Genomic DNA, 24,939 nt, shown 5'->3' with positions numbered 1-24,939 from the left:
ACCTCTGAGCCAGCCATGTGGTCCTCAGAGCCCTCACTCCACAGTCCCTCTGGTCTAGCCTTTCAGCGGCTCCTCCAGGGAGCAGAGGCGCCCTCTTCAGGCTCCAAGCCAACATTACCCAGCATGTTACCACTGCAGAAAGACGGGTCATCTCATGATTGAGACCTGTGTGATGCACTGCCCTGAAGTCTGGTGAAACCGGGAGGGCCCCTAATGGCCTAGCTGTAGGCACCCCACCCTGCTCCTCCAGCCAAGTGGCGCTTCTCCCAGGCTCGGACCTAACCCATCCCCCACTGGTGGCCTCAGCCCTCTGCAGGCAAGGAATTATTCAAACAAGCGACCACGGCCCCCTGGGGGAACAAGTGGCACCCCGCTCTTTCATCACCATGAAGCCTGCCTCGCGGAGTCGGCTGCTCACTCTGTCCTGCGTGGCTTGTGTGATGGGCAGTGGCCTCCCGGGGCCAGAGCCTGTGTGGTGCAGCCTGCCACCCACCTCAGCTCTCTGGGCTCCGTGTCCTGGGTTTGGTCATGCCCACGATCCTATGGCGGGCTCCCACCTTGACTAACAGGCAAAAAAAGAGGTGATCCGACCATAAATGACTATCCTCTCATATCCTCAGTTTTGTCAGCTGTAAAGTGGGACAGAAATCGGGTCCTCAAACCTGCGGGTGCCCCTTGAACCCCTGGAGGGAGCTCTTGGTGCATGTGGGGTGGGCAGGGGTGGTAGGAAGGAGCTCTTCAGATTGGGGGGATGACAGGAACAACTGATGAAACAACTTCCAGAGAGCCCGGGAGCTCAGGAACGTTTCCCAATAACCCTGCACCAACCCTCCTTTTGGGGCTGGGCCACCTCCCCACACTCCTTTGACCTTCTACAGCCTAATGGGAACTGCTGCGGCCTGACTACACAGAGCTTGTGTATCATCCAAGCCACCAGGCCCCAGAGCCCACGGGACCCGGGGTTCACAGGGACAGCCATGCCCCAGAACCAGACACACCCCAGAAGCATGAGCAGGGCCACAGAGCTGCCACTCTCGCCTCCTCACAGGTGAGGCCACCAAGAACACGGAGGGGGTGTCCCCGAGGACTCCTGCCCACAAAGCCTGGCCCCCACTCCTTTTCTTCTCCTCCTCTGCCTTCGCCCAGTTTGGAGTAGTTTTGACTTAGCCTGTTTGGTTAACAAATTAATGACAAAGATGTGTTCTCTCAACAGTTCTGTTTAGCATTGCCTGATAAAACACAAAATGACCCATTTGGAACTTCCCTGATGGTTCAGTGGTTAAGACGCCATGCTGCCACTGCAGGGCACCACAGGTTTGATCCCTAGTTGGGAAACTAAGATCCCACATGCTGCATGGTGTGCTCAAAAAAAAAAAAAAAAGACCAGTTAAATCTGAATTTCAGATAAGCAACAAGTATGTTTTTAATATAAATATGTCCCAAGCGCAGGTAAACAGTTTTCGAATAGAAGCATGTCCCATGCAGTTTGGGACATATTTGTCTTCAAATATTTTTTATTGCCTATCTGAAATTCAAATTTAACTGCAAAATCTGGCCACCCCAGTCTGGTTCCCTCATTGCTCCTCCATCTTCCCAGTGGGATGGCAATGGAGGGGTCATCTCCCACAAGAGCCCCCAACTTTCCCTCTTACTCCCTCCCCACCTGCACCAGGACACCTGCAACTCCACACAAACCCATGCCCTGACAACAGAATCTGGGAGAAATGAGTCTGTCTAGTTAAAGATTGACCCTGAGGCAAAGGGAGGGACCCCCCACTCCTTTGCACTCTCTGGGTCCCTAGGGAAACCCCCTCCCATTGCCCAGGGTCCCCTGGAGCCTCTACTCCAGAGCAAGGTGCACCAAAGGCTGGCTGGGAGCCTAGGACATACTTATTCTAAAAAATCTTTTTTTATTTGAAATTAGGACATTATACAGTGAGGCCCTGGCTGAGGCCCTGGGGCCCTGGGAGCTGCAAGGGAGGGGGCGTGGCTGCGGAATGGCCCCCGTAAGGGTGCTCAGGTGAGGGAGGGGTGCTCGAGAGAGGGAGAGGGGGGAGGGGAAGGGAGTGAAGGGGAAAGGAGGGAAGGGGCAGGGAGGGGGGAGAAGGGGAGGGGATGGGTCGGGAGGGGAGGGGAGAGGAGGGAAGGAAAGGAGGGAGGGCGCCCCAGCGCCCGCTGCGCATGCTCCGCCGCCCCTGCAATGCGGCGCCGGCGGCGCGTCCTCCAGTAACCCAGTTCGGCGAATTCCCGGCGCCCATTATCCTCTGTCTCGGGATGTCTTCCCGCTTGTAGGTCGTGGGGGCCGACAGGAAACCGGCAGCACGGGTCGCAGCAGGAAAGCAGGGGCCCAGGCAGGTTTGGCCAGGGGTGCAGGCTCAAACCCAGAGCCCCTAGAGACCAGATAACTCCTCCCCGTTACACCGCCGACAGGGGCGCCCCCCAAGGCAGAAGGGGCCATCCGGACCCTGCGAAGGGCGTGACCCTACGTGAAGGTAGCTGGAGGTAAACCGAGCATCAGCCTGGGGTCAGGAGGAGGGTCAGAGGTGAGCCCGGATCTCATTGGTGGCCTCAGCCTCCTCACGGGTAGGGTGAGCCTCCCAGCTGTGCTGCGGGCACCCACTATGAGATCAGCCTCCCACCTGGGAGGTCAGCCCTCACACCTGATCCCCCTGCGACCCTCGGCATCTGGGTGAAAACTGGAGCTGCCAGCGTCCCAGGCTCTGCTCATCACAACCGTGGGTTCCTGGGCCACTCTGCTTCTGTTTCCTCGTCCGTGGCACGGGCCTCCCACCACGGACCTCGTGAAAATGCTGCTGAGGGTCAGGGCACAATACCCAGGGGCCTGAGCCCCCGCTCTGGTGCAGCCGTGTCCCTCCTTCCTTCCTCTAGGTCAGCTGCTGACCGGGGTCATTTCTGGGACACCTGCTTGGGGCCCGTGAGTACTAAAAGAGCTCGGTCCACAGGGCGTCCTCCAAATGGCCATCAAACGAGCCCTAAAGAGCAGCCACTTGGTGCTGACAAGGAGCAAGGGGAGGGGAGAGGGAGGCGGGAGCAACAAGAAGTGCCTGATGATGATCCTCTTATCCCCACCACCCCCGTCAATTAATTTTCCTCTAACTGCTTTTGTTAATGGTAGTTTAATAATCTCTTATTATTCAGTACATTCACAGACTCTGAATGTCTCACAATCCTCTATTTAATTAAGTATTAAATTTAAAAAATCTAACTCTTACTGCCTTTGGCACAAGCTGGATGTAATCTGCAGTGTCCTCGTGGCTCCAAGAGCTGTCAGTTACCAGACGGGACAGTTTTTCTGTGTCCAGCGCCAGCATCCTCCTGCCACTTTCTTTATCACTGGAAGCCTTGAAAGGCTAAGCCAGTCTCCTCGGATCAGGAGTGGACCCCCCTCACTGCAGGGCTGGGTGAGACCCCTCCACATTGCACTGAAAATGAAGCGGGCAGAAGAGGGGCTTCCCCTCCAATCTCTGAGTCCAGTCTCCACCTCCCCACTCTCCCACTTGCCTAGCAGACTCCCCACCCATGGATCCCCTGCCGCCACCTTCCAGGACAACAGCTGGGGCAAGCATTTCTGAATGGCCTCTCAGGAGGGAGCGCTGTCTGGAGTCAGGACTCTCTGTGTGGATCAAGTCTGACCCTGCAGGACGCCGCAGGTGCAGGCTGCGAGGTGAACACCAGGACTCAGGGAGGAGCTACGGGCTCCGGGCCTCCCCTCCTTGCTTCCTGATCACTCTCCGGCTTCACCACAGAACTTCTCCTGGACTTGGATTCCCAGATGCTCAGGTGTGTGGTGGCCAGGGATCTCCCTTGCAAACCCAACCCTGCAGCACACCTTCTTCTAGATGCTGCTCCACCCAATCCCTGTCCCAGCTTCACACCTGGGAGACCAACCTGACTCCAGCACAGGCTGCACATCCACTCCTTCAAAATCCACTCACTCAAAGCATTCATTCATTCCAAAAGATTCATGGAGAGCTCCCCACCTCTCAGGGCCTGGGTGGAAGGTGGGAGAAACAATGGTGAACGAAACAGATGAAGCCCTGCACACAAGGCCTGGCAGTGTAGTGGGTGAGACAGCCATCAAATAAAAACAGGGTGCTTGGGTCTCAGATTCCTACTGGAGGCTCAAGGGAGACCTCTTTGAGGAAGTGTCATCAACAGGAGTTAAGCAGGTACAAAGTTCAGGAAAAGCATTTCTAGAAGGAAAGTGCAAGTGTTAGTCATTCAGTTATGTCCAAGTCTTTGCCACCACATGGACTGTAGCCTGCCAGGCTCCTCTGTCAGTGGAATTTCCCAGGTAAGAATAATGGAGTCGGTTGCCATGCCCTTCTCTATGGGATCTTCCTGACCCAGGCATCAAACCCGGGTATCCTGCACTGCAGGCAGATTCTTTACTGTCTGAGCCTCAGAGAAGGTATGTGCAAAGGCCCTCGTGTATATAGAACCAGAAGCCAGTGCCTGACCAGAGCTGCTGGGAGGGAGAGAGAAGACAGGGCCAAAGGCAGAGTTTCAGGCCAGGTGAGGACTTTGGGTTTTATGTAGCCAGCCCTCAAAGGGTAGTAAGAAGAGGGTGGGATGTTCATACATGTGTTTTCCCAGCCTCTGGGCTGGGAGGTGGGAAGGTGCAGAGATGAACTTCTGCATTTGCCCTCAAGGAGCAAATGATCAATGGAAAAATTTGTAAAGTGACTGCTTTCGGGCTTCCTGGTTTCTAAGCTGGTTGGGAGGACCCAGGGAGGCTTCCTGGAGGAGGAGTCCTAGAGCCTGCAGGCTGGGCAGGATAGTCTGGCAAGAAACGCGAAAGAAAGCAAAAGGTATTTGGGCAGCACTGTGCTAGGCTGACTCCAAAGCACCTCACTCCTCTCTCCCTCACAATGCCCCTCTGGGGTAGCGATTAGATTTATCCCTATTTTACAACTGAGAAAACTGAGGTACAGGGTGGCTAAGTAACACGGCCAAGGTCACACATTGAGGCAGTCAGGACCATGTGGCCAAGGCCACATAGCAACCAAACCAAACCCATCAGCCAAACCCCACTGCTGGACCACACTCAGCACGAAGATGAGAGTCGGAGGTCCGAGACCCTCTCCTCTTACCCCTCCAGCTGCCCATTCAGCTTGAAAAGGGGCTGGGGAGGGCCAGAAGACCCTTGGGTCCCTATACAGGGAGGTGGCTGGTTGGTTTTAGAATCCTTTTCCATTAAAGAAACAGTCTGATCGCTGTGGTGAAATGACGGGTAGTCTGGGATCTGCCGCAAGATATGTGAGTGGGGTGGAGCATGGGGAGGGTCACTGATGAAACAAAATTGCCCGAGGATTGAAAACTGTTGTGTTGAAGCTGGGGGCTCATTCTATCATTTTATCTATATTTGGGGGTGGCTGAAATTTTCCATGATAATGAGTTTAACAGGCTGGGGGGAATGCCCAAGACCTTCACAGACCTGAGCAATGCAAGGGCCCAAGTGCGGAGGCAAAGCAGGGAGTGTCTTCACAGGGGAAGTGCTCCTGAGGGGAGGTGACAGCAGGCGAAAGCTGGCTGCTCCAATTCCAGACCAGCCCTGGCTAGCTGCCCTGCCTCCCACCGCCCAGCCCGGGCTGCATCCAGCTGGGACACTGAGGCCGGAAGCAGGGCTGACGGAGCCCCAGGTCTGCACAGCCCTACAATGGCGCCATGATCCGGGATCTCTTTGGCCCAGCCTCTGGGACTCAAGGGCAGAGAGCAGGCCTGCTGCTGCGGGGGCAGAAGAAAGAGCAGGTAGTAATTGTGGAACACGGGGCAATTTCAGACTTGCACTGCTCCTGATCCTCAGTAAAGAATCTGCTTGCAATGCAGGAGACCCAGGTTCAATCCTTGGGTTGGGAAGATCCCTTGGAGTAGGAAATGGCAACCCACTCCAGTGTTCCTGCCTAGAAAATCCCATGTAGCCTGGCAGGCTACAGTCCATGGGGTCGCAAAGAGTCGGACATGACTCAGCGACTAACACTTTCACTTTAAGGGTATAAACAGTAGAGTGTGAATATACTTGAAAGGAGCTGCCAGATTCCACGGAAACATACTCATACTCAAGTGGTTTTCTGCTTGAGTCTCACAAACTCCTATTCATCCTTCAAGACCCATCCAATCTCCTGTGCTCTCCCCCGGGCTCCCACCCCGAAGATGGGACTGGAGTGGTTTGTTTGGATGTGTTTACTCATCACCCCATCCTCAGTGCCAGGCACGTGGGAGGCGCTGGGTAAAGCTGGCGAATGAGTGAAGGTCTCCCTCAACAGTCCAGGGGGCACCTGAAGGTGGGCTCTCTCACCTCCTGTGGCCTGGCACAAGTCTGGGGAATGAAGCAGAGTGCTCCTCCTGCTTTAGAAACGCAACGTATGCAGACACAGCTCCCAAACACATGTGACAGCGGTATCTGACCAGTGCCGCCCACCCGGCGTCAGGGAACACAGAAGCAGCCCTGCATCTGGCAGTACAGTGCACACAGCAAACGCTTGGTAAATATTAGCTTTCGTGTTATTGCTGTTATCAGTCTAGCTGCAGGATCTGAGCCTTCCTACCACACATGCCCCAGGGCTGCACTGGCTCCAAGACCTCCTGTCTCCACAGTGCCCTGTGTCTCCCCTGTCCCCTCCTAACATCAGCAGCAAAAGTGAGGACGCAGGACTGACCCCACTGGTGCACAACCAGCCTCTCAACATGGGCTGGGACTGGAGCGCCTGCCCCTGGAAACACTCAGCCCCAAAGGCCTGGTACACAGCAGGCACCCAAACACCCACACACGGCTCAGCGAACCACACAGCAGGTTCAGCTGCTCGCCCCCGCAGGCTGCTGAGCGAGAAGCTGCAGACCCCACAGACGGAGGCGTTCTCTGCACCAATGGTGGGGCGGGATGTGGTCCAGGACTGCAGACAGTCAGGGCCTCTTGGAGGAGAAGGAGCCTCTCAATTAGATTTGTGTCTGGATGCTAACCAGGGTCGTGGGTGTGCATGGGAGGAGGTGGGAGAGGGCTTAACTCAGCACTGTCTGCCCAGGGCTCATCCGCCCCCTCCTGTCTAATCCTGGGTTGGAGATCCATGGGATCCCCACAGCACTGGGGGGTGGCAGGTCCCGCCAGACTCCTTCCCTCGTTCCCCGCCCTTGTCCCCTCACCTCTGTGCTCTGAATTCACCTGCTCGGGGCGGCACCTCCACCATGGCCATGTCACACTCACTCACCGAATGTCATCCCCTCCCCCCACATCTTGCCCCACCCCCACCACATGGAACACCACTGGATCAGGGGTCTGTCTGTCTGCCCAGAACAGGCTGTCCCCCAGCAAGGGCCTGGGAAGTGCCAGATGGGGTGAGGCCACATGCCCAGGGCCAGCTCATGGCCAGCATCACATCTACCCCTGCAGGCACCCCCCCACACCAGCCCTCCCAGCACAGTCAGATGAGTCCCCACGTGCATCCCTGGGTCCAGAAGACTGGCAGGGTCCGAGTCAGGAAACATGCCATTCAGGTGGCCCCTCAAGCATCCAAAATCTTCAGGTCCCTACATCCTCCTCTGGCCCACATTCTTGGGCAGATGACACTATCTGACCACATCAGCCACCTGGCTGCATGCCTGTCCCCTCCAGCCCTGGAGAGAAGAGACGGGGGTTCCACAAGCCCCTAAACAAGAGCAAGAGTGCAATTCCAGGTGGGAGGGTGTGTGGGTGCCTCTTGTTCCCGGCCCTGCGCAGCCATGAACCCCGTTCACACCACACTGCAGCCACGAATCCCGCTCCAACTGTGTCGCCAGGGAGCCACAGGCCACGCCCCATTCCCAGCACAGGCTCCCCCTGCCCCCGGCTCCCACCGGCCAACACAGCCATTCCCTCCCTACCTCTGGCTGACAGCTTCTTGGTGTTGATGATCTTGGCCGCATACTCATGGCCGGTGCAGAGCTTGACACAGCGTCGGACCACAGAAAAAGCCCCCCTAGGGGAGAAACAAGGAAACAGAGGCAATTAATCCCCCTAGTGAACACCCAGCATTCAGTCATGATGCCCGGCCTCGGGCAGAGATCTGTGTGAGGAAGAGGTGTGTTAGTTGGTGTTAATGTTAGTTGCTCAGTCGTGTCTGACTCTTTGTGACCCCATGGGCTATAGCCCGCCAGGCTTCTCAATCTGTGAAATTCTCCAGGCAAGAATACTGGAGTGGTAAGTCATTCTCTTTCTCCAGGGGACCTTTCCAACACAGGGATCAAACCCAGGTCTCCCACACTGCAGGCAGATTCTTTACCATCTGAGCCACCAGGGAAGCCCCAAGAATACTGGAGTGGGTAGCCATTCCCTTTTCCAGGGGATCTTCCTGACCCAGGGATCAAACCTGGGCCTCCTGCATTGCAGGCAGGTTCTTTACCATCTGAGCCACGAAGGAAGCCCTGAGGAAGGGGCACCCCTCCCCAAAAGACTTCCACCCCCCCCCAACCCTTCGTGCCAGCCCCACAGGGCCTCTTTCCCAGCAGCTGGCAGATCCCAGTTGACTGGCACACCCAGCTCCTGTGAGACCCCCAGCCTCGGCATCCTCACAGACCAGCAGGACTGAGGGCCTGTCTGGGGGCCTTTCAGCGAGCACCCTCCTTCACTCTATGCCAAGTCCTCGAGACCCAGGGTCCTCCTAGAGCAATGAACGCTGGCCCGGCTCCAGACAGTGGAATAGGGAGGTGCAGCCTGTGGGGACTCACTGAAGGTTCTGGAGGGAAGAAGAAGCATCACATAATTACGCTGCAAAGCTGGAGGTGAAGGCCCCTGCCCCAGATCCTCCACCGCCACTGTACAGCAGAGGCGGCCAGTCCCACAGCGGAGGAGACATTTACCTACCCACAGCATCAGCGCTTCTGAGAGGATCAGGGACCAGCCTGGAGGGCTGGGAGAAGGAAACCTGAAAGGCGGGGTGACCGCTGCTGAGGTCACTGAGAGGTTCTGCATGTGACTCCCCAAACACTGACCCTTGAGAGGAGGACGGTGTGCAGGAGGTGGCAGAGCAAGCCAGAGCCCTGAGAGCAGGCCCGTGAGGGTCCCGGGGCCAGTGGGGAGCACAGGCCAGAGGGAGCCTGGGGTCCATCAGAAGGTCCTCCACCATATTCGACTTGTCACCACCGTTGGTTTAATTTGATTTGAGATCATTTTCGAAGAACATTAGACCCAGCATGTATGAGACAAAGCCAGAACAGGAAACGTCTGGGGAAGGGTCCAGACTGGAGGCTGCCACGGGAGGTGGGCACAAAGGCTGAGCACATGGACCAGTGGGGAGGAGGACACCCCCGACCACAGGCCCCTCCTCTGTCTCCCCTCCCCAGAGGCCCTGCAGGCACAGCCCCCGTCGGAACCCAGCACCATCGCCCCCACCCCCCCGCCACCCCTGCTGCCCACAGAGCCTGAGAGGCCCACCAGCTGCTTGAGCCCGGGCTCCAGGTGACAGGAAAGCAACGTCTTAAACAGAGAACACATTTCTGCTATAATCCTTTTTGGGATAAAACTTTGGGGCATTCCCTGGTGGTCCAGTGGTTAGGTTCTGCCCTTCCAGCGCAGGGGGTGCAGGTTCAGTCTCTGGTCTTGGAAGCTCCCACATGCCATAGAGAAACCAAGCCTGCATGCCACAGCTATGGAGCCTGCGCTCTAGAGCCCAGGAGTCACAGCTACTAGAGCCCGCAGCCCCCAGAGTCCATGCTCTGCAGCAAGAGCGGCCACTGCGTGAGAAGCCCGCGCACCACAACGAACACTCATTACAGTCAAAAATAAATACATGAATTTTTTTTAAAGTCTAACTTACCTTTAAAAAATAGCAATAAGAAAATTACAATTCAAAAAAAAACTTCATTAAAATGGACTATTCACTTCCATGGGAAAAAAGTAAATATTACACTAGATCTAATTGAACATTTTCTTAACATCCCAGGTCTTTATGATCAATAGGTGAATAGGTGTGCTTAGAGCTATATTTTTGCTTCTTCAAAGTCAGAACAGGGCAACGGCTGCCTCTGAGGGGGCAGGGAGCTGGGGTCTGGCACACTAGTCACTCCACATCCTCTGTCCTGTGTGATTTTCTCACTGTGTATGAGTTGCAGTCTCAAAATTTTCATTTTAAGAAAAAAAAAAAAAAGAAAGGATTTTTTTTTGGGGTGGGGGATCAGTGACACTAGCTTGGGAGACAGCGTGTTGAAGCTTCAAGCAGGTCTGGGTTTGAACCCTGCTCTGTCTCTTCCTGGCTGCACCCTCTGAGCCTGTTTCCTCACCCACCCAAGGAGCAGCAAAGGCTCATGGGGCCACTGCAAAGGCTGAGCCAGGCCCCAGGTGGCTGTCTGCCCGAGGCTGCTTTGGCCTCCTCCTCACCAGCCCCGCCTATCGCTGGTCCTCCCATCCACTTCCTGCCCAGGAGAGCGGAGGGTATCAGGTGTACAGGGCTGAGCTGCCACCTTCATGCTCAGGCCCCCAAAGGGCACGGACACCCAAGCACCGGCTCACAGGCCTCCATGGAATAGTCAGGGCTTCCAGTGCCAGAATCCAATCCCCACTGATGCTGAAGTTCCAAACAGCCAGAGGGTGCTCACAAGCCTGGTGGGTGCCGGGTGAGACACCATGGGGCCTAAAGGTGAGCTTGTCCCTGGAGTGGGGAGGGGCCTACAGGGCCTGTCCACCTGCTGCTATCCAGCCAGGGTAAGTACAGGACCAAGGGAAGTGAGCCAGGAATCCTCCCGGGTACACGGCAGAGTGTGCCTAAAGCAAACAAGAGGAACAGCCAGATGGACCATCCCAGACAAGCTGCCCTGCTGCCCCATGTCCTTCTGGGTCAGACTCCGCTGTCTCTTCTGCAGGGGGCTCTGGATGAGTGATGGCAAGGGTCTGAGATGATGGCAGAGCCAGGCGGGCAGGAGCCAGTCTCTGGAGGCAACCAGGAACGTGGCAGGCAAGCTCCCAGCATCCAGCAAGCACTCAATAACAGACCTTACAGGTGGCACACAGGCTGGAGAACAGACTGCTCGTGGACGCAGGTCTTTCTCTCCCAGAGTCCTGCCTGCTGAGGAGGGGGGCACCTCTGGAAGCCCCTGTGGGGTAAGGTTTCTCCTGCTCCTGTAACCCAGCTTGAAAAAAATTTCTAGAAAGAGATGCCCTACCCTCCCCCAAGTCTGGTCGCCCCACCCTGGTCTTCCTGGTCACCCAAACCTGCACCCCAGTGCCCATTAACTCTGAGGGAGGACCTGGGCCAGCCAAGGCTGTGCCTGGAGCAGGGAGAAGCAGCCGGGACCCTAGGGAGCCCTCGGAGCTCAGTCTTCCAGCTCAAGACCCATGGAAGTTTCCCTGAAAGCTTGGTCAGGTGCCTGACAAAGCTCTCAAGCTAGAGGACGCTCCATGGCTTAACTACCTGGAGTGAGAGCACAGGGAAGCAGCTTGGCCCCCGATGACCTCTGCTCCTTAGGCCAGTCTCCCCCACCTCCCCTCTTCCATCCTTGAAGCCAGCTTCTCAGTCACCACCATTCCCAGTCTCCTTCTGCCCCCTCCCCAGGCATCCACCCCCTTTCCAGTGGCTCTGCCAGTTGCTTGATGTGGATCACAAGCAGGCTCCCCAGAAGACCTGATGCTAAGAAGCATGTGCAGTGAGGACCACGGGCCAGGCCCCCAACATCTCGAACATCACGGACAACAGTCAGGTGAACACCAGCGGCATTCTCCTTTGAAGTCTGCAGCATCTACCCACCTGAAACTCACAATTACTGAGAGAATGACAGGGACAAGAACCTAGGTCTGTATCCTAAAGCACAACCCCGCCGCCACCAAGCAAACTTCTACGCATCGTTCGATACCTCCTCTTGGAAATCCTCCCCAGTTGCCACAGGAAGTCAGCTCGGTCTCCACCAGACACTGTACTCTACATGTCTTGGCTCACTTTGCCCACTCTATTATAATAATTTATCTGTTTCTGGCCCTCCACTGTCACTCTCCATAGACAATCAAGATGCTGGGGACAGGCAGAGGGTCCAGACTGTGATAAGAGAGTAAGGGCTGACCTCCAAGCACCATGAGTGGAAGTGAGTGGAAGTGCTGGGCTTCAGCATACCTCAGGCCTGCAGGACAAGAAAGGGCAGCCTTCTGGGAAGACAGGGCGAGACTGGGAGGGGTCAGACTCTGGGGAACAGGCCAGCAGGGGAGGGTGAGCGCCCAAGCCCTCCCTGGATGGGGAAGGGGCGTCTGGTGGGGTGAACTAGCGTCTGTGGGAGGGTGGGGAGTGCCTGTAGGTGGAGAATGTCTCCTGCGGGGCTGAGGCCATGGGGCCCCTGATCAAAGCAGAGGGCCACTGATGTACCAGGAGCCTAGCAGCCCCCCACCCTGCCCACAGGGGGTCTGGGGTGCAGACGCAGGGCACAGACCAGGCAGGTGGTGGGGCAACAGGTCCCTGGACTGCGTCTGGATAGGCTGCCTGATGCTCTAGTCATCCACGAACGGCATGGCAGGTGGCGGCCAGCTGCAGGGTTGGAAATGCCACTTGGGACACAGCTTGTGGGGGAGAAGCCAGAAAGGTGGGGGTCCGGGTGGGGGTGAAGTTCAGGGAGAAGGCATGGTGGGGGCTCCCCTGAACCTCGAGGTCACCGTGCGATGCCCGGTGGAGCACCTGCTGCTGCACTCAGGTTTAAAGTTATTTGAAGAATGTGATCAGATCAGGAGCCTCCTGGGCACGCAGTGGGGACTCTTAAGAATCAAGTAAAGCTAATAAAACAGAGAACACACTTTTTCATAAAGCCATTTATAGAAAGTCTACTGAGGAACCACAACAGCAGAGAGGCTGGCCAGGGGACAGGGGGTGGGGTGGGGGAATGAACCCTGGAGCTGCCTGGGCTCTGGTCAGCCGCACGTGGGTGCCTAGCACTACTACAGCCAGGGCAGCCCATGGTGACACTCGAGGGCCACTCTCTTGCCACACTGGGCAGAAGCAGCAAGCCAGCAAGTGGCTCCCAGCCCCATTTACTCTCTCATTCCTCCCTGTCCAACCTGAGGGTATGCCCCGACCCTACCTCTCACCTGAACACAGACAGCCCACTGGCCCTCGGGGACAGGGTCTGGCCTGGGTTTCCACCTGCAGGGCTCTTAGCTGCCCCCATGCCAGACCACCTGCTGCCACCTGCAACTTGCCCCTGACATGGATTACCTGCAGCCCCCATGGCACTTGCTTTGGGGACCTGCCTCCTCCCTGCTCTGCTAGCCAAGCCCAGGGGCCCAGCCTACCTTCTGCCCACTGAGCTGAGCTGGTGTTGGTGGGAGAGGCTGATGGGCAGGAGGGTCTGGTCTTGCCCTGTCCCCACAGTGGGGGCTGCAGAACAGAGAAGCGCTGACAATGGATGTCACTTCGGGACCCTGCATCCTGGGCCTGGGGCTTCCTCATGCAGGATGTGTGGAGGCCCTGGCACAGAGCAGGCATCAGACTCATGTAACTGGGGACCCCCTGCTTTTGCTCCTCCACGGCCACTCGGCACTTCCACTGCCTCCCTCCTGGTGCACATTCCGGGGTGCAGCATCTCCTCTCTCCACCACTCCCATCCCTGTGGTCCGAGGATGAGGCCCCTGCACCTGACTCTGGCTCTCTGCCCTGCCCTGGCCTCGCAGGTACCGGCCTGGCTGCCAACAGGGCTGGCACGGCCCTGTTGAAGACACACCTGGTGGCTGAACAACCTGGGAAATCCCCATCTGCCCTCTGCTAACTTGGATGCTCGGGAGCAGGAATGCTTGACAACCAGCCAGAGCCAAGGGCCCACATCACATGTGGACCAGTCCATGGGTTTCTTAAATTGCAGGGCCAAAACCAGCCAGAAGTGTTGAGTAAAAGAACCAAACCCTTATTGATCTGTGTTGTAAAGGCTTCCACACAAGTGAGACCCTGGGATGTCATCTCAGTGAAAACTGCCATCCTGGCCCCCCGACTTCCCAGGCAGACCCACAAAAGATCTTTCTGGAACAGGCTAAACAGGCGGCAGATGCACTCGGCTGGTCCAACAGTTTTATTTCCCATGTAAATTAACAAATAGATGTTCTTTTAAAGCAGCCTGAGCACCCAGCCTGGGCCGCCCCAGTGGGCTCAGCTCAGAAGGGTCTGGGCCAGGGCTCAGGCGAGGAGGCTGGACAGCCCAGTAGACACGCTCACTCACTACACCAGGCCCTCCGCTTGCCTGGATTTGTGGATTTCAACTAAATCAAGCTGCTGCTTATTTGTGTGGTAGCGAAAAAATTTTTTCTACCTTTGATTAAAATGACAGGGGAGGTCCGTTTATATTTGTAATCTGGACCTAAGCGATTCAGTAGAAAATAGGGACTTGTACACGAAATTGTTGTGGGGGCTTTTTCTTGCTTATAATAATAATTTAAAAAACAGAATCCATGCTCAAAGCAGAAAACGGAGTAACCAAGGTGGTTTCAATAGAGCGAGTTGAAGCCGCCTCCACTTTCAGAACCCATTGCTAGAGTCCCACGATGCTCTGATGTGTCTCGGTGGTGTCTACACCACAGGAAGGCTTTCCTCACCAACATTCAGGAATCTCTTGCTGTTTATATTCTGCTTCTTCCTCTTACTACTTCCCCACCCTGCAAACGACTCTACCACAGTACCACCTGGCCATTATATACTGCTTTACTGGTGGGCACCAGGAGGGTATGTGACCCTCCCTGGCTCCCTGGCCTCAGAGTTGGGCAGATGAGGAGAGCATGCTGGCTCTGACAGGACTTGGGCAAATGTGTGCCATGCTGGGCAGGGGCAGCAGGGCCCAGTACAGGAGTAATGTCCAGGCCACAGGCCCATGAGGGCTGTCCATCATCAACGGTCCACGGAGCTCAGGGAACCATGTCGCCCTCCTGCCCTGAACCCAGAACATCCTGGGTTTCAGTAACAGGACCTGAAGTAGCCAAACTAGAAACCGATGCTAGACAACATTTAATTTTGTTTGTGAACACCCAAATCACTGTGGTCTCTGTAGCCTCCCAGCATGCCTTTTATCAGTGGGTGGGTTCCGGCTTTGTGTTTGGCCTTTTATATTTAACATCACTTCACACACAGTTCCCATTCCCTGACCTAGATCATATACGTGTCATCTTCACAGTAGAGAACGTTCCTTCCACGGATAGCCGAGCACTTCCTCAGTTGGCAGGCTTTTGGGATGTTTCCAATTTCCCTTCTCGTAAATGCCTGCCGTAAACATCTCGGTTATTTCTGTAGAGTTGATTTCCAGAGGCACAATCGCTGGGTGATTTACAACCACACCAGCAATGAAAATGCCAGCTCTTGCCACTGCCCCGCTGTCCATCCCTGGCCTTTCCAAGGTCCTTCTCTGGAATCCCGGCAGCTCCTCAGTCCCGACCTCTGAGCTTGGGCCAGAAACTCAAGTCATGTCATCCATGCAGTGCTAATGAACTGGGGTCACCACAATATGGTACACAGGCTGGGCAGCTGAAACCCCAGATTATTGTCTCACAATTAGGAGACCAGAAGTCCCAGACCAAGGTGCTGGCAGGGTCGGTTCCTTCTGAGGCTGTGGGAGCCTGCTCTAGGCCTCTCGACAGCTTCTGGAGCTTCACGGGAGATCCTGGGCTTGCAGAAGCATCATCTCCACCTTCATGTTCATATGGCATTCTCCCTGTGTGTCTCCCTGTGCCCAAATTTCCCCTTTTTATAAGGAAACACAGAAAAGGTAGGGGGGGCTTCCCTAGTGGTAAAGAATCTGCCTGCCAATGCAGGAGACATGGGTTCGATTCCTGATCCAGGAAGATCCCACACGCTGCGGAGCAACTGAGTTCAGCTGAGCAACTGAGCATCACAACTACTGAGCCTGTGCGCTGGAACCTGAGAACCGCAACTACTGAGCCCACATGCTGTCATTATTGAAGCCTACACTCCCTAGAGCCCATGCTCCACAACAAGAGAAGCCACAGCAATGAGAAGCCCGTGCACCGTAACTAGAGAACAGCCCATGAAGCAATGAAGACCCAGCACAGCCAAAATAAATAAACAAAAAATAAGGACACAGTTGTACTGGATGAAGGCCCATCATCCACTTCACCATAACTAATTACATCTACAACCGCCTTATTTCCAAATAATGTCATATTCTCAGGTATTGGTATTAGGACACCACATCTGAATTTTAAGACAGTTCAACCCACAGCACATGCTGACTCTCCATTCTGCCTTAGGGAGTCAGAGTCTGCCCCTGTGTGTACCAGGCAAACATGTCCCGAATTACCATCCTCAAATATTAATTCCACAGGATGCTAACAGATGTTAGGTACAAAGGGGGCTCTGTGGGCAAATAAGTTTAGAAACCATTAAGCTAATCAGTGCCTTCCTCCTTCCCTCCCTCCCCTTCTTTTCTGTTGCAGGACTTCTCAGGGCCTTTCACATGGTCATCTGCACTGTGAATTTCCCACTAGTGAGTGTGAAGTGCAGCCTTTCTTCAAGTTCTTTGATCAGAGAAATCTTTACCCAAAGAAACCTCAAGAGGGCCAAGAGCGGGTAGGGCAGGGAGGTGTTCTAGTCTGCAGCTTCAGCATCAAATGAATCCATCGACAAACAAATGGCGATGGTAGGAAAGAAATGCCACCTGAGGACGCCTACCCACACATGAGAACAGCGTGCTGCCCAGGAGTCTGTGGGCGCACCTCATATGGTGAAAACCCAAGCGGGGCCTCCTCTTCTCTCTGCCCCTCTGAACAGAGCACCCAGGCTACAGCGGCCGCCCCTCCCCGTGGATGCCCCCTCCCCAACCACACAGGCATCGAGGGCCCCCCACGGCCCTCCTCCCGGACGCCCTGGGGAGTGGAGTGTCAGGTGGGCGAGCCAGGAATGTCAATTCAGAGAGACAGTGCTGAGAGCAGACGGAACCCTCCGTGAGCAGAGGGCGCTGTGTCCTGACCACCTAAGGCTTATGACAAGATGCAGCCTCAGCCTAAGGAGGTTTAGATGTGAACGACCACGAAGGGTAACCCTTTCATGTTTCTTAGGCATTAATGTCATCATCATTACGCTACTGTCACATCAAGTTTATGAGTCCCATACACGTGAGTGTAACTCAACTTTGACACGTGTCCATGACACTGCGTTCCTCTTAAACCCTCAGGCCTCACACTTCACACTGTCAGCCTCAATACTGGCCAGACCCACCCACCACCACCCCTGCCATAGCCGGGGTCCTCAGGGCCCAGTTCCACCAAGTACAGACATCCTTGAGAAGCTTCCAGGAGGACTCAAGGCAGCAAAGCCAGTGGAAACAAGAGGCTGGGCACAAGCCCAGGGAACGTGGTAGGGTCTGGAGGAAGTGGGAAGCGCTGAGATTACTGAATGGGTACACAGTGATTGTTTGGGGTAATGAAAAAGCTCTAAAATGGGTACTGGTGATGGTTATACAACACTGTGAAAAGACTCAATACCACTAAACTCTACATTTGTTGTTGTTGAGTCACTAAGTTGTGTCTGACTCTTCGTGACCCCATGGACTACAGAATGCCAGGCTTCCCTGTCCTTCACTCTCTCCCGGAGTTTGCTCAAATTCATGTCCTATGAGTCGGCAATGCTATCTAACCATCTCATCCTCTGCCACCCTCTTCTCCTTTTGCCTTCAATCCTTCCAAGCATCACGGTCTTTTCCAATGAATTGGCTCTTTGCATCAGGTGCTCAAAGTATTGGAGTTTCAGCATCAGTCCTTACAACAAATATTCAGGGTTAATTTCCTTTAGGATTGACTGGTTGGATCTGCTTGCAGTCCAAGGGACTCTCAAGAGTCTTCTCCAGCACCACAGTTTGAAAGCATCAATTCTTTGGTGCTCAGCCTTATTTATGGTCCCATTCTCACATCTATACATGACTACTAGAAAAACTATAGCTTTGACTATACATACCTTTGTCAGCAAAGTTACATCTTTGCTTTTTAATATGCTATCTAGGTTTGTCATAGCTTTTCTTCCAAGGAGCAAGCGTCTTTTATTTTTATGGCTGCAGTCATTGCCCGCAGTGATTTTGGAGCCCCCCAAAATACAATCTGTCATTGCTTCTACTTTTTCCCCTCCTATTTGCCATAAAGTGATGGGATTGGATGCCATAATCTTAGTTTTTTGAATGTTGAGTTTTAAGCCAGATTTTTCTCTCTCTTCTTTCACCCTCATCTGGGGGCTCTTTAGCTCCTCTTTGCCTTCTGCTATTAGGGTGGTATCATCTGCATATCTGAGATAGTTTCATTATAATACACCAATCCTATCAGATTAGAGCCCCGTCATTATGACCTCTTTTAACCTTAATTACCTCCTAAAGAACCTATCTCCAAATACAGCCATATAGAGGGTAGGGCTTCAACCTATGAATTTGAGGGGACACACAGTTCAGTCTACCACAAGCATTTACCAAAAAAACCTCCAAATAACATCATAGTTTTGGTGAGAAAGGTGAATTTGAAATAAGAAATACAATACTATTCACATTAGCACCAAAAAAATAAAATACTTAGGTATAACTCTACAAAATATGTACTATACTGATGAATGAAATAAAAGAAGCAAATGAAAGGAGAGATATCCCATGTTTATGAAAAGGAAGATTGATGTCAGAATGTCTGTTCTTTCCAAGTTGATCTATAGATTCAATGTAATCCTAACCAGAATTGCAGGAAGTTATTTTATGGCTACTGACAAATTCTAAAGTTTATACGGAGAGGCAAAAATCACTTCTCAACCTTTTGGTTCAGATCAAGTGTGGCAGACAGAAAGGCAAAAGACCCAGAATAGCCAACATAATATTGATGAAAGAACAAATGTAGAGGGCTGACACTATCTGACTTCAAGACTGTAAAGCTGTGGGAATCAAGACAGTGTGATTTGGTAAAAGAATAGACAGGAGATCAATGGAACAGAATAGACAGCCTAGAAGTAGGCTCACACAAACACAGTAAACAAATTTTTGACAAAGAAATAAAGACAATTCAAAGAATAAAAGACTGTCTTTTCAAAAAATGAAGTTTGCTATGGACTGAATATTTCTTTGTGTCCATCCCCTCCCCATCCCCCACCACCAAATTCATGTGTTGAAATCCTAACCCCAGTGGGATGGTATTAGGAAGTGAGGCCTCTGGGAGGTGATTAGGTCATGACAGCAGAGCCCTCATTAACAAGACTAATGCTTTATAAACAAGACTCCAGATAAATCTTTCTACCCTTCTGACACAGGATAAAAATGACCATCTAGGGAGCAAGTTCTCACCAGACTCTGAATCTGCCAGAGCTGGGATCTTGGATTTCCGGTTCCTAGAACTGTAAGAAATGAACGTGTGTTGTTTATAAGCCACCCAGTTTATGGATGCTATAACCAGACTATAGCAACCTGAACAATCTGAAACAGTCCTGGAGCTTAGTGAACATCCCGACGCAAAAAAATTAATCTAGACACAGACCTCACACCTTTCACAAAAAGTAACTCAAAATGGATCACAGACCTAAATGTAAAATGCAAAACTACAGAAGTCATAGAAGATCTCACAGGAGAAAATTTAGGTGACCTTTGGTTTGGCAATGACTTTTTCAGATACAACACCAAAACCATGATCCATGAAAGAAAGAATTGATACGCTAAGCTTCATTAGAGTAAAAGACTTCTGCTCTTTGAAAGATGAGTTAAGCAAATTTGCAAAGCACATATTTGATTAAAGACTTGTATACAAAATATATCAAGAACTCTTAAAATCCAATAATAATAGAACAACCTGATTAAAAATAGGCCAAAGACCTTAATAGACTCCTCACCAAAGAAGGTATACAGATGGCAAAAAATCATATGACAAGATGCTGCTTATCATATGTCATCAAATGCGCATGAAAACAACAATGAGATACCACCACACATCTGTCAGAATGTACAGAATCCCAAAAACTGCCAACACCAAACGCTGGTGAGGATGTAGAGCAACAGGAGCTCTCGTTACCTGCTGACGGGAATGCAAAGTGGTGCAGCCACTTCGGAAGACAGTCTGGCAGTTTCCCAAAAACTAAACCTACGCTTACCATATGATCCAACAATCATGCTCCTTGGTATATGTCCGAAGGAGCTGAAAACTTATGTCCATACAAAAGCTTGCACACAAATGGTTATAGTAGCTATAACTGCCAAAACTTAAACACAACCAAGACGTCCTTCGTAGAATGAATGGGTAAATGGACATTGTTGGGATGTCCCAACAATGAAGTATTATTTATCTCTGAAAAGAAACAAGCTATCAAGCCAGAAAAAGACATGACAGCATCTGAAAAGCATATTACTAAGTGAAAGAAGCCAGTCTGAAAAGACGACATACTGTTATAATCCCAACTACATGACATTCTGGAAAAAACAACATTATAGAGACAGTAAGAAGTGGTTTTCTGGGACTCTGGAGGGTCGGGGGGTGGGAAGGAACAGAGTGCAGAGGACCTGAAATACTGCAGTGACGGCCACACGACACTGTGTCTTTGTCAATCCTGCGGGGCTGTGCGGCAGTGAACCCTACGGCAACTGTGGACCTCAGTTAATATTAACTGCATGCTTTACAAAAAGCATCCTGAGCCACCCTGGTCACCAGCGTAACAAGTGTACCACGTCCGAGGGGAGATGGTTATAGGAAAGGGAATTGGGGCCCGACGGTGAGGTAAATCTGGAAACTCTCTACTTTCCATACAATATTTCTGTAAACATAAAACCGCTCTAAAAGAGTCCATTCAGTCTTTTTTTTTTTTGAAGTATAAAGAGGAAAATGAAGTATTTTTAAGACAGACATTGGGGTTGGGGGATTTTTTTTAACCACATGTAGAAAAGCCTAAGGAAAATACCAGTCTATCAGTCACATCGAAACCGTGACACTCCAGCGTGACCGAGGACCCACACAACGTGAGAAGGGTGCTGGGAGCATGGAGCAAGGAGCATGGAGCATGGAGGTGTGAGCCTGACAGCGTCCAGCACTGCCCTCTACAGTTTCCACAGTGTCTGTCCCCTGGGCTCTCAGGGCCCCCGTGGAAGATGGGAAGGGTGGGGGCACCAATGCCCTGCTGAGCCCATGGCACTGTGGGTGGCAGAGGCAGGACCTAAACGCAGACCTCCCTTTGATTTTCCCTCATAGCTCAGTTGGTAAAGAATCTGCCTGAAAAGCAGGAGACCCGGGTTCGATTCCTGGGTCAGGAAGATCCCTCGGAGAAGGAAATGGCAACCCACTCCAGTATTCTTGCCTGGAGAATCCTATGGGCAGAGGAGCCTGGCGGGCTACAGTCCATGGGGTTGCAAGAGTCGGACACGACTGAGCGACTAAACCGCCAGCACCGCCGCCCACCCTTCCTGCACATTCACCTACCAGGTGCCCTTTGTTGGCTCAGAAAGAAAGGCCGTTGGGTGGGGATGGATGGAATATTCCATCGAGGGCAGAGAAGGAGCAGGAGAGGCTGCGTCTGGGAGAGGAGGGGCTGGGAGTTTGTGGCCAGAGCCGAGGCTCAGGGGCTTCCCTCCCCCGCCCCTCAACCCTACCCAGGGGTCTGGCTCACAGGCCGGCTCTTACTGGCTACACAAAACCAAATGATCTGGTGATGTCAAGCTTGACCTGGGTGTATTTACACCACAGGAATGGGGAAGCAGCATGGCTCAGGATACCCCCGGCCCAGCTGTTAACACTGACCAGGTGTCACTAGAGAGGGGACTATAGCAGGCAATGCCACCACTCCCCTCCCGCTGTGCAGACGGTGTGGAATGTGGGGAAAGGGGTGGGGTGGATGAGATCCTGGCCAGGCCAGAGGCCTCCTGAAGGCAGACAGTCCAGGCTGTCCCAGGACAAGAGAGGCCCCAAGGCAAGAGCTGGTCTCTGCCAAGGGCTCCTCTCAGATCCAGCCTGTGGTGCAGCCTCGGTGGGCACCCGCCATTCCTGGGCCTCTTGTGGGATCAGGCTCACGCCTCCATGCTCCTTGCTCTCGCCCACCCCACCTCCCCTTCTCTGTGTTGTTGTCTGACCTTTTCCTTCTTCCTCTTTCTCTCAGGTACAAACTTTAGCAGCAAGCTCCCCAGATGACTCAAGTTGAGGGTTTGCATTAAGCAAAGACCAAAACAAGGACAGAGGTGGGATAGGACGAAGGGAGGCCTTAGACCCCCTTGGACCCCTTGATGGCTGGGGCCCCCTCCTCCCACCAGGCCAGGGCAGAGCCTGAAGTTTGGACCTGGCCCTGTGCCCTGCAGTGACCTCTGCAAAGGGGGTTGGGAGAGCAGGTAATGGGAGAGTTAGGGCCCCACTCAACCCATGGTTGGGGGGCGGGGCACGTGCTGACAGGCCAATAGGAGAAGAAGCAGGAGGCGTAAGCAAGGCCTTCCGCAACTGCACAGCTCAGTATTGGAGGAGGAGGCGCCCGCATCTCCAGAATTCCTCTCCTGCCTACACTGAGAGGCCTCAGCCCGGCCCGGCCCACCCACACCCAGGCCCTTTGTTCATCAGCTTCAGGGTAGCTGAGCCTGGAGACTGACCGAGGTGGCCTCATCAGCCCACGGGTCACCCGGAAAAACCGTCTCATACCTGAAGCACGAGGTGAACTCAGGGACAAGAGAGCAGTGGCTTTGGTTTCATTTCTAGTCTTCATGTTTCTGCCACCTGAAAGAACTTCCATTTCATCTTCTGTGAGCTGTCTGCTTAGGTCCTTCATCCATATTTCAGTTGGAATTTTAGCTCTTTTCTTAGTGACCTGTAGGACCTCTTTATATGTGAAGGCAACCCTTCCTCACCGCATGCACCTCCGTGGCCCACCTGCAAGGAGCAGGAGGCTTATTACACGCTTGGGAGAGAGGTAGCAAGGCACATTTTTGTTGGCCCTTGGAATAAATTGGGATGCTTCAAGGGCAGGGCTTGGGTCTGCACTTGCTGGCCCCTAGAATCCTGATGGCACAGGATTCCAGCTTGTCAAGGGAAGCTGGCAACAAGCTTGGGGGCAGAGCAGCAGGAAGCCCCATCCAGGCCTGGAGAGGCCTGGGGCCTCCCCCACCTTGTGTGCAGGCGGCACCCCATTCAAGGCTCTCGTCCTGGGTCTCTGCCCTCCTCTCCTTACTCCCAGCCCCACGCCCCGCCTGGGGTACCTGGATGTCCCCCTCGAGTGCCCAGCAAGCAGAAGTCAACTCACCCTGAATTATCAGACACCGGTGACCACAGAGGTTCTGAGAACCGTTACGGACCTTTCACCTGTTTCTCATCAGAAAAACCAGCCCAGAGAGAGGGCCCTGGCCCTGCCTGGACACCCACACCTGCCCTTGGTCCAGCCATCTGGGGTGCTCTGGACAGAGGCAGGCTGTCACATCATGGGCCTCCCTTTCACTGACACTTGGACAGAGAGAGCCAAGTTGTTTCACCACCAAATAATTGTAAACACTTGGGTATTTTCAGAAGCATTGAGCATATTACGGGAAGGAAGTAAAAGTCCCCTTGATTGTGAAGATGACAGAACTGTATAGCCATGGAGGTGCTCAGCTAGCAGGCTCTGGGGAGCTGCCCGCCCGCCTCACCCCATAGATGCAGAGACCTGCTGCCTCACTGTGCTCTTAAGATGCCTTTATCAGAACCTGAGCCCAGGGCCCTCTCCAGCTGTGTCTCCATCTGCTACCTTCATGCTCAGGGGCCACCCTGGAGGGCCACGGAACCCGGCTGGCATCCCCACAGCTGGATGCGCCCAGCACCACTGCAAGGGCCGGTGCAGCCCAGAAAGCAGCCCACGTGGTTGCCCTCCCTGTGTGACCGTCGACGGACCAAGGGCCGATTCAGAAGCCATGGGACCTCTGAATGCACACACAGCCGCAGCAGCTGGGACCGTGTTCCCAGCCTGGGTCTGTGAGCCAGCGGCCCACAGAGCAACCTTCAAAAGCAGCTCTTCAAAGCCACGTCCGCCCCACTCGTCACAGCGCCAGGCAGCCACCGATGGGGACAGAACTGAGTCAACCCCCTGGGGGCCTGAAATCACTGCTGAGGCTGCGCAGCTCACGGAGGACAAGCAGGAGCAGACAAGGGAGGAGGGACAGCGACTGAAGGTTCAGCGGCCCTGGCGGGAGGCAGGGCATCTGGGCGGGCAAGGGAGCAGCACCACCTGCCTGGACAGATGCTCTGAACACAGACAGCAGCTCACCACCCATGGTGGCCCAGACCCGACAGGATCTGGAGCTTAGGAAGATGGGCTTCGTGGCCATTTGATTCTTTCTTCCTGGAAGGGGTGGGCATGTCCATTAAAGCTCTAGGGACTTGTTTTTCTTTTATGTCTCGGGTCAATCAGACTTCATCCTCCTTAAGTTGTATTCTCCAGGAACGGAAATACCTGTGTGATTGACCCACAGACGCCCAAGCATCTGACAGGTGAGTTTTGTGGCAAGGCTCAGAGGAAGGAAATGGGATTTCCACAGAGTCAATTCATGGAGCCACAAGGGACCCCAAAAGGTCATCTGACCCGAACCTCCTGGTTTATCAGGCTTCCCTGGTGGCTCAGACGGTAAAGAATCTGCCTGTAATGCAGGAGTCCTGGGTTCAAACCCTCGGTCAGGAAGATCCCTGGAGGATGGCAACCCACTCCAGTATTCTTGCCGAGAGAATTCCAGGGACAGAGGAGCCTGGTGGGCCACAGTCCATAAGGTCACAAAGAGTCAGACACGACTGAGCAACTAAAACTTTCATTTTTCACTTTTCTGGTTTACAGAGGGGGAAACTGAACCCAGAGAGATTACACGGTGGCCCAAGCCACACAGCCCAGTGTTAAGAAGTCATGGCCAGTGGGAGGAGACCATGTATTATGTCCTTTAAAACAGCCGCGAGGCCCAAAGTGTCCATTGACAGGTGAATGGATACGCAAAATGTGTTCCATCCATACAACGAATATCATTCAGCCTCAAAACAGAAGGAAATTCTGACAC

The 24,939-nt window shown here is 53.6% G+C and overlaps 1 protein-coding gene across 13 annotated transcripts in view; it reads right to left on the bottom strand.

Moving 5' to 3' along the window:
• Window positions 1-24,939, bottom strand: part of CAMK2B (calcium/calmodulin dependent protein kinase II beta) — an 89,084-nt gene that overhangs the window by 48,684 nt on the left and 15,461 nt on the right. For all 13 annotated transcript variants that reach the window (XM_040259844.1, XM_040259838.1, XM_040259837.1 and 10 more), the window contains exon 2: window positions 7,879-7,973. In XM_040259844.1, the coding sequence (XP_040115778.1) occupies window positions 7,879-7,973 (95 nt within the window). The remainder of the gene's footprint in view (window positions 1-7,878; window positions 7,974-24,939) is intronic.

Source organism: Oryx dammah, unplaced genomic scaffold, assembly GCF_014754425.2.
Source record: "Oryx dammah isolate SB20612 unplaced genomic scaffold, SCBI_Odam_1.1 HiC_scaffold_18, whole genome shotgun sequence".
Classification (NCBI taxonomy): Eukaryota; Metazoa; Chordata; class Mammalia; order Artiodactyla; family Bovidae; genus Oryx; species Oryx dammah.
Note: the sequence above shows the minus strand (reverse complement) of the source record. Positions and strands in the feature narration are given on the sequence as shown.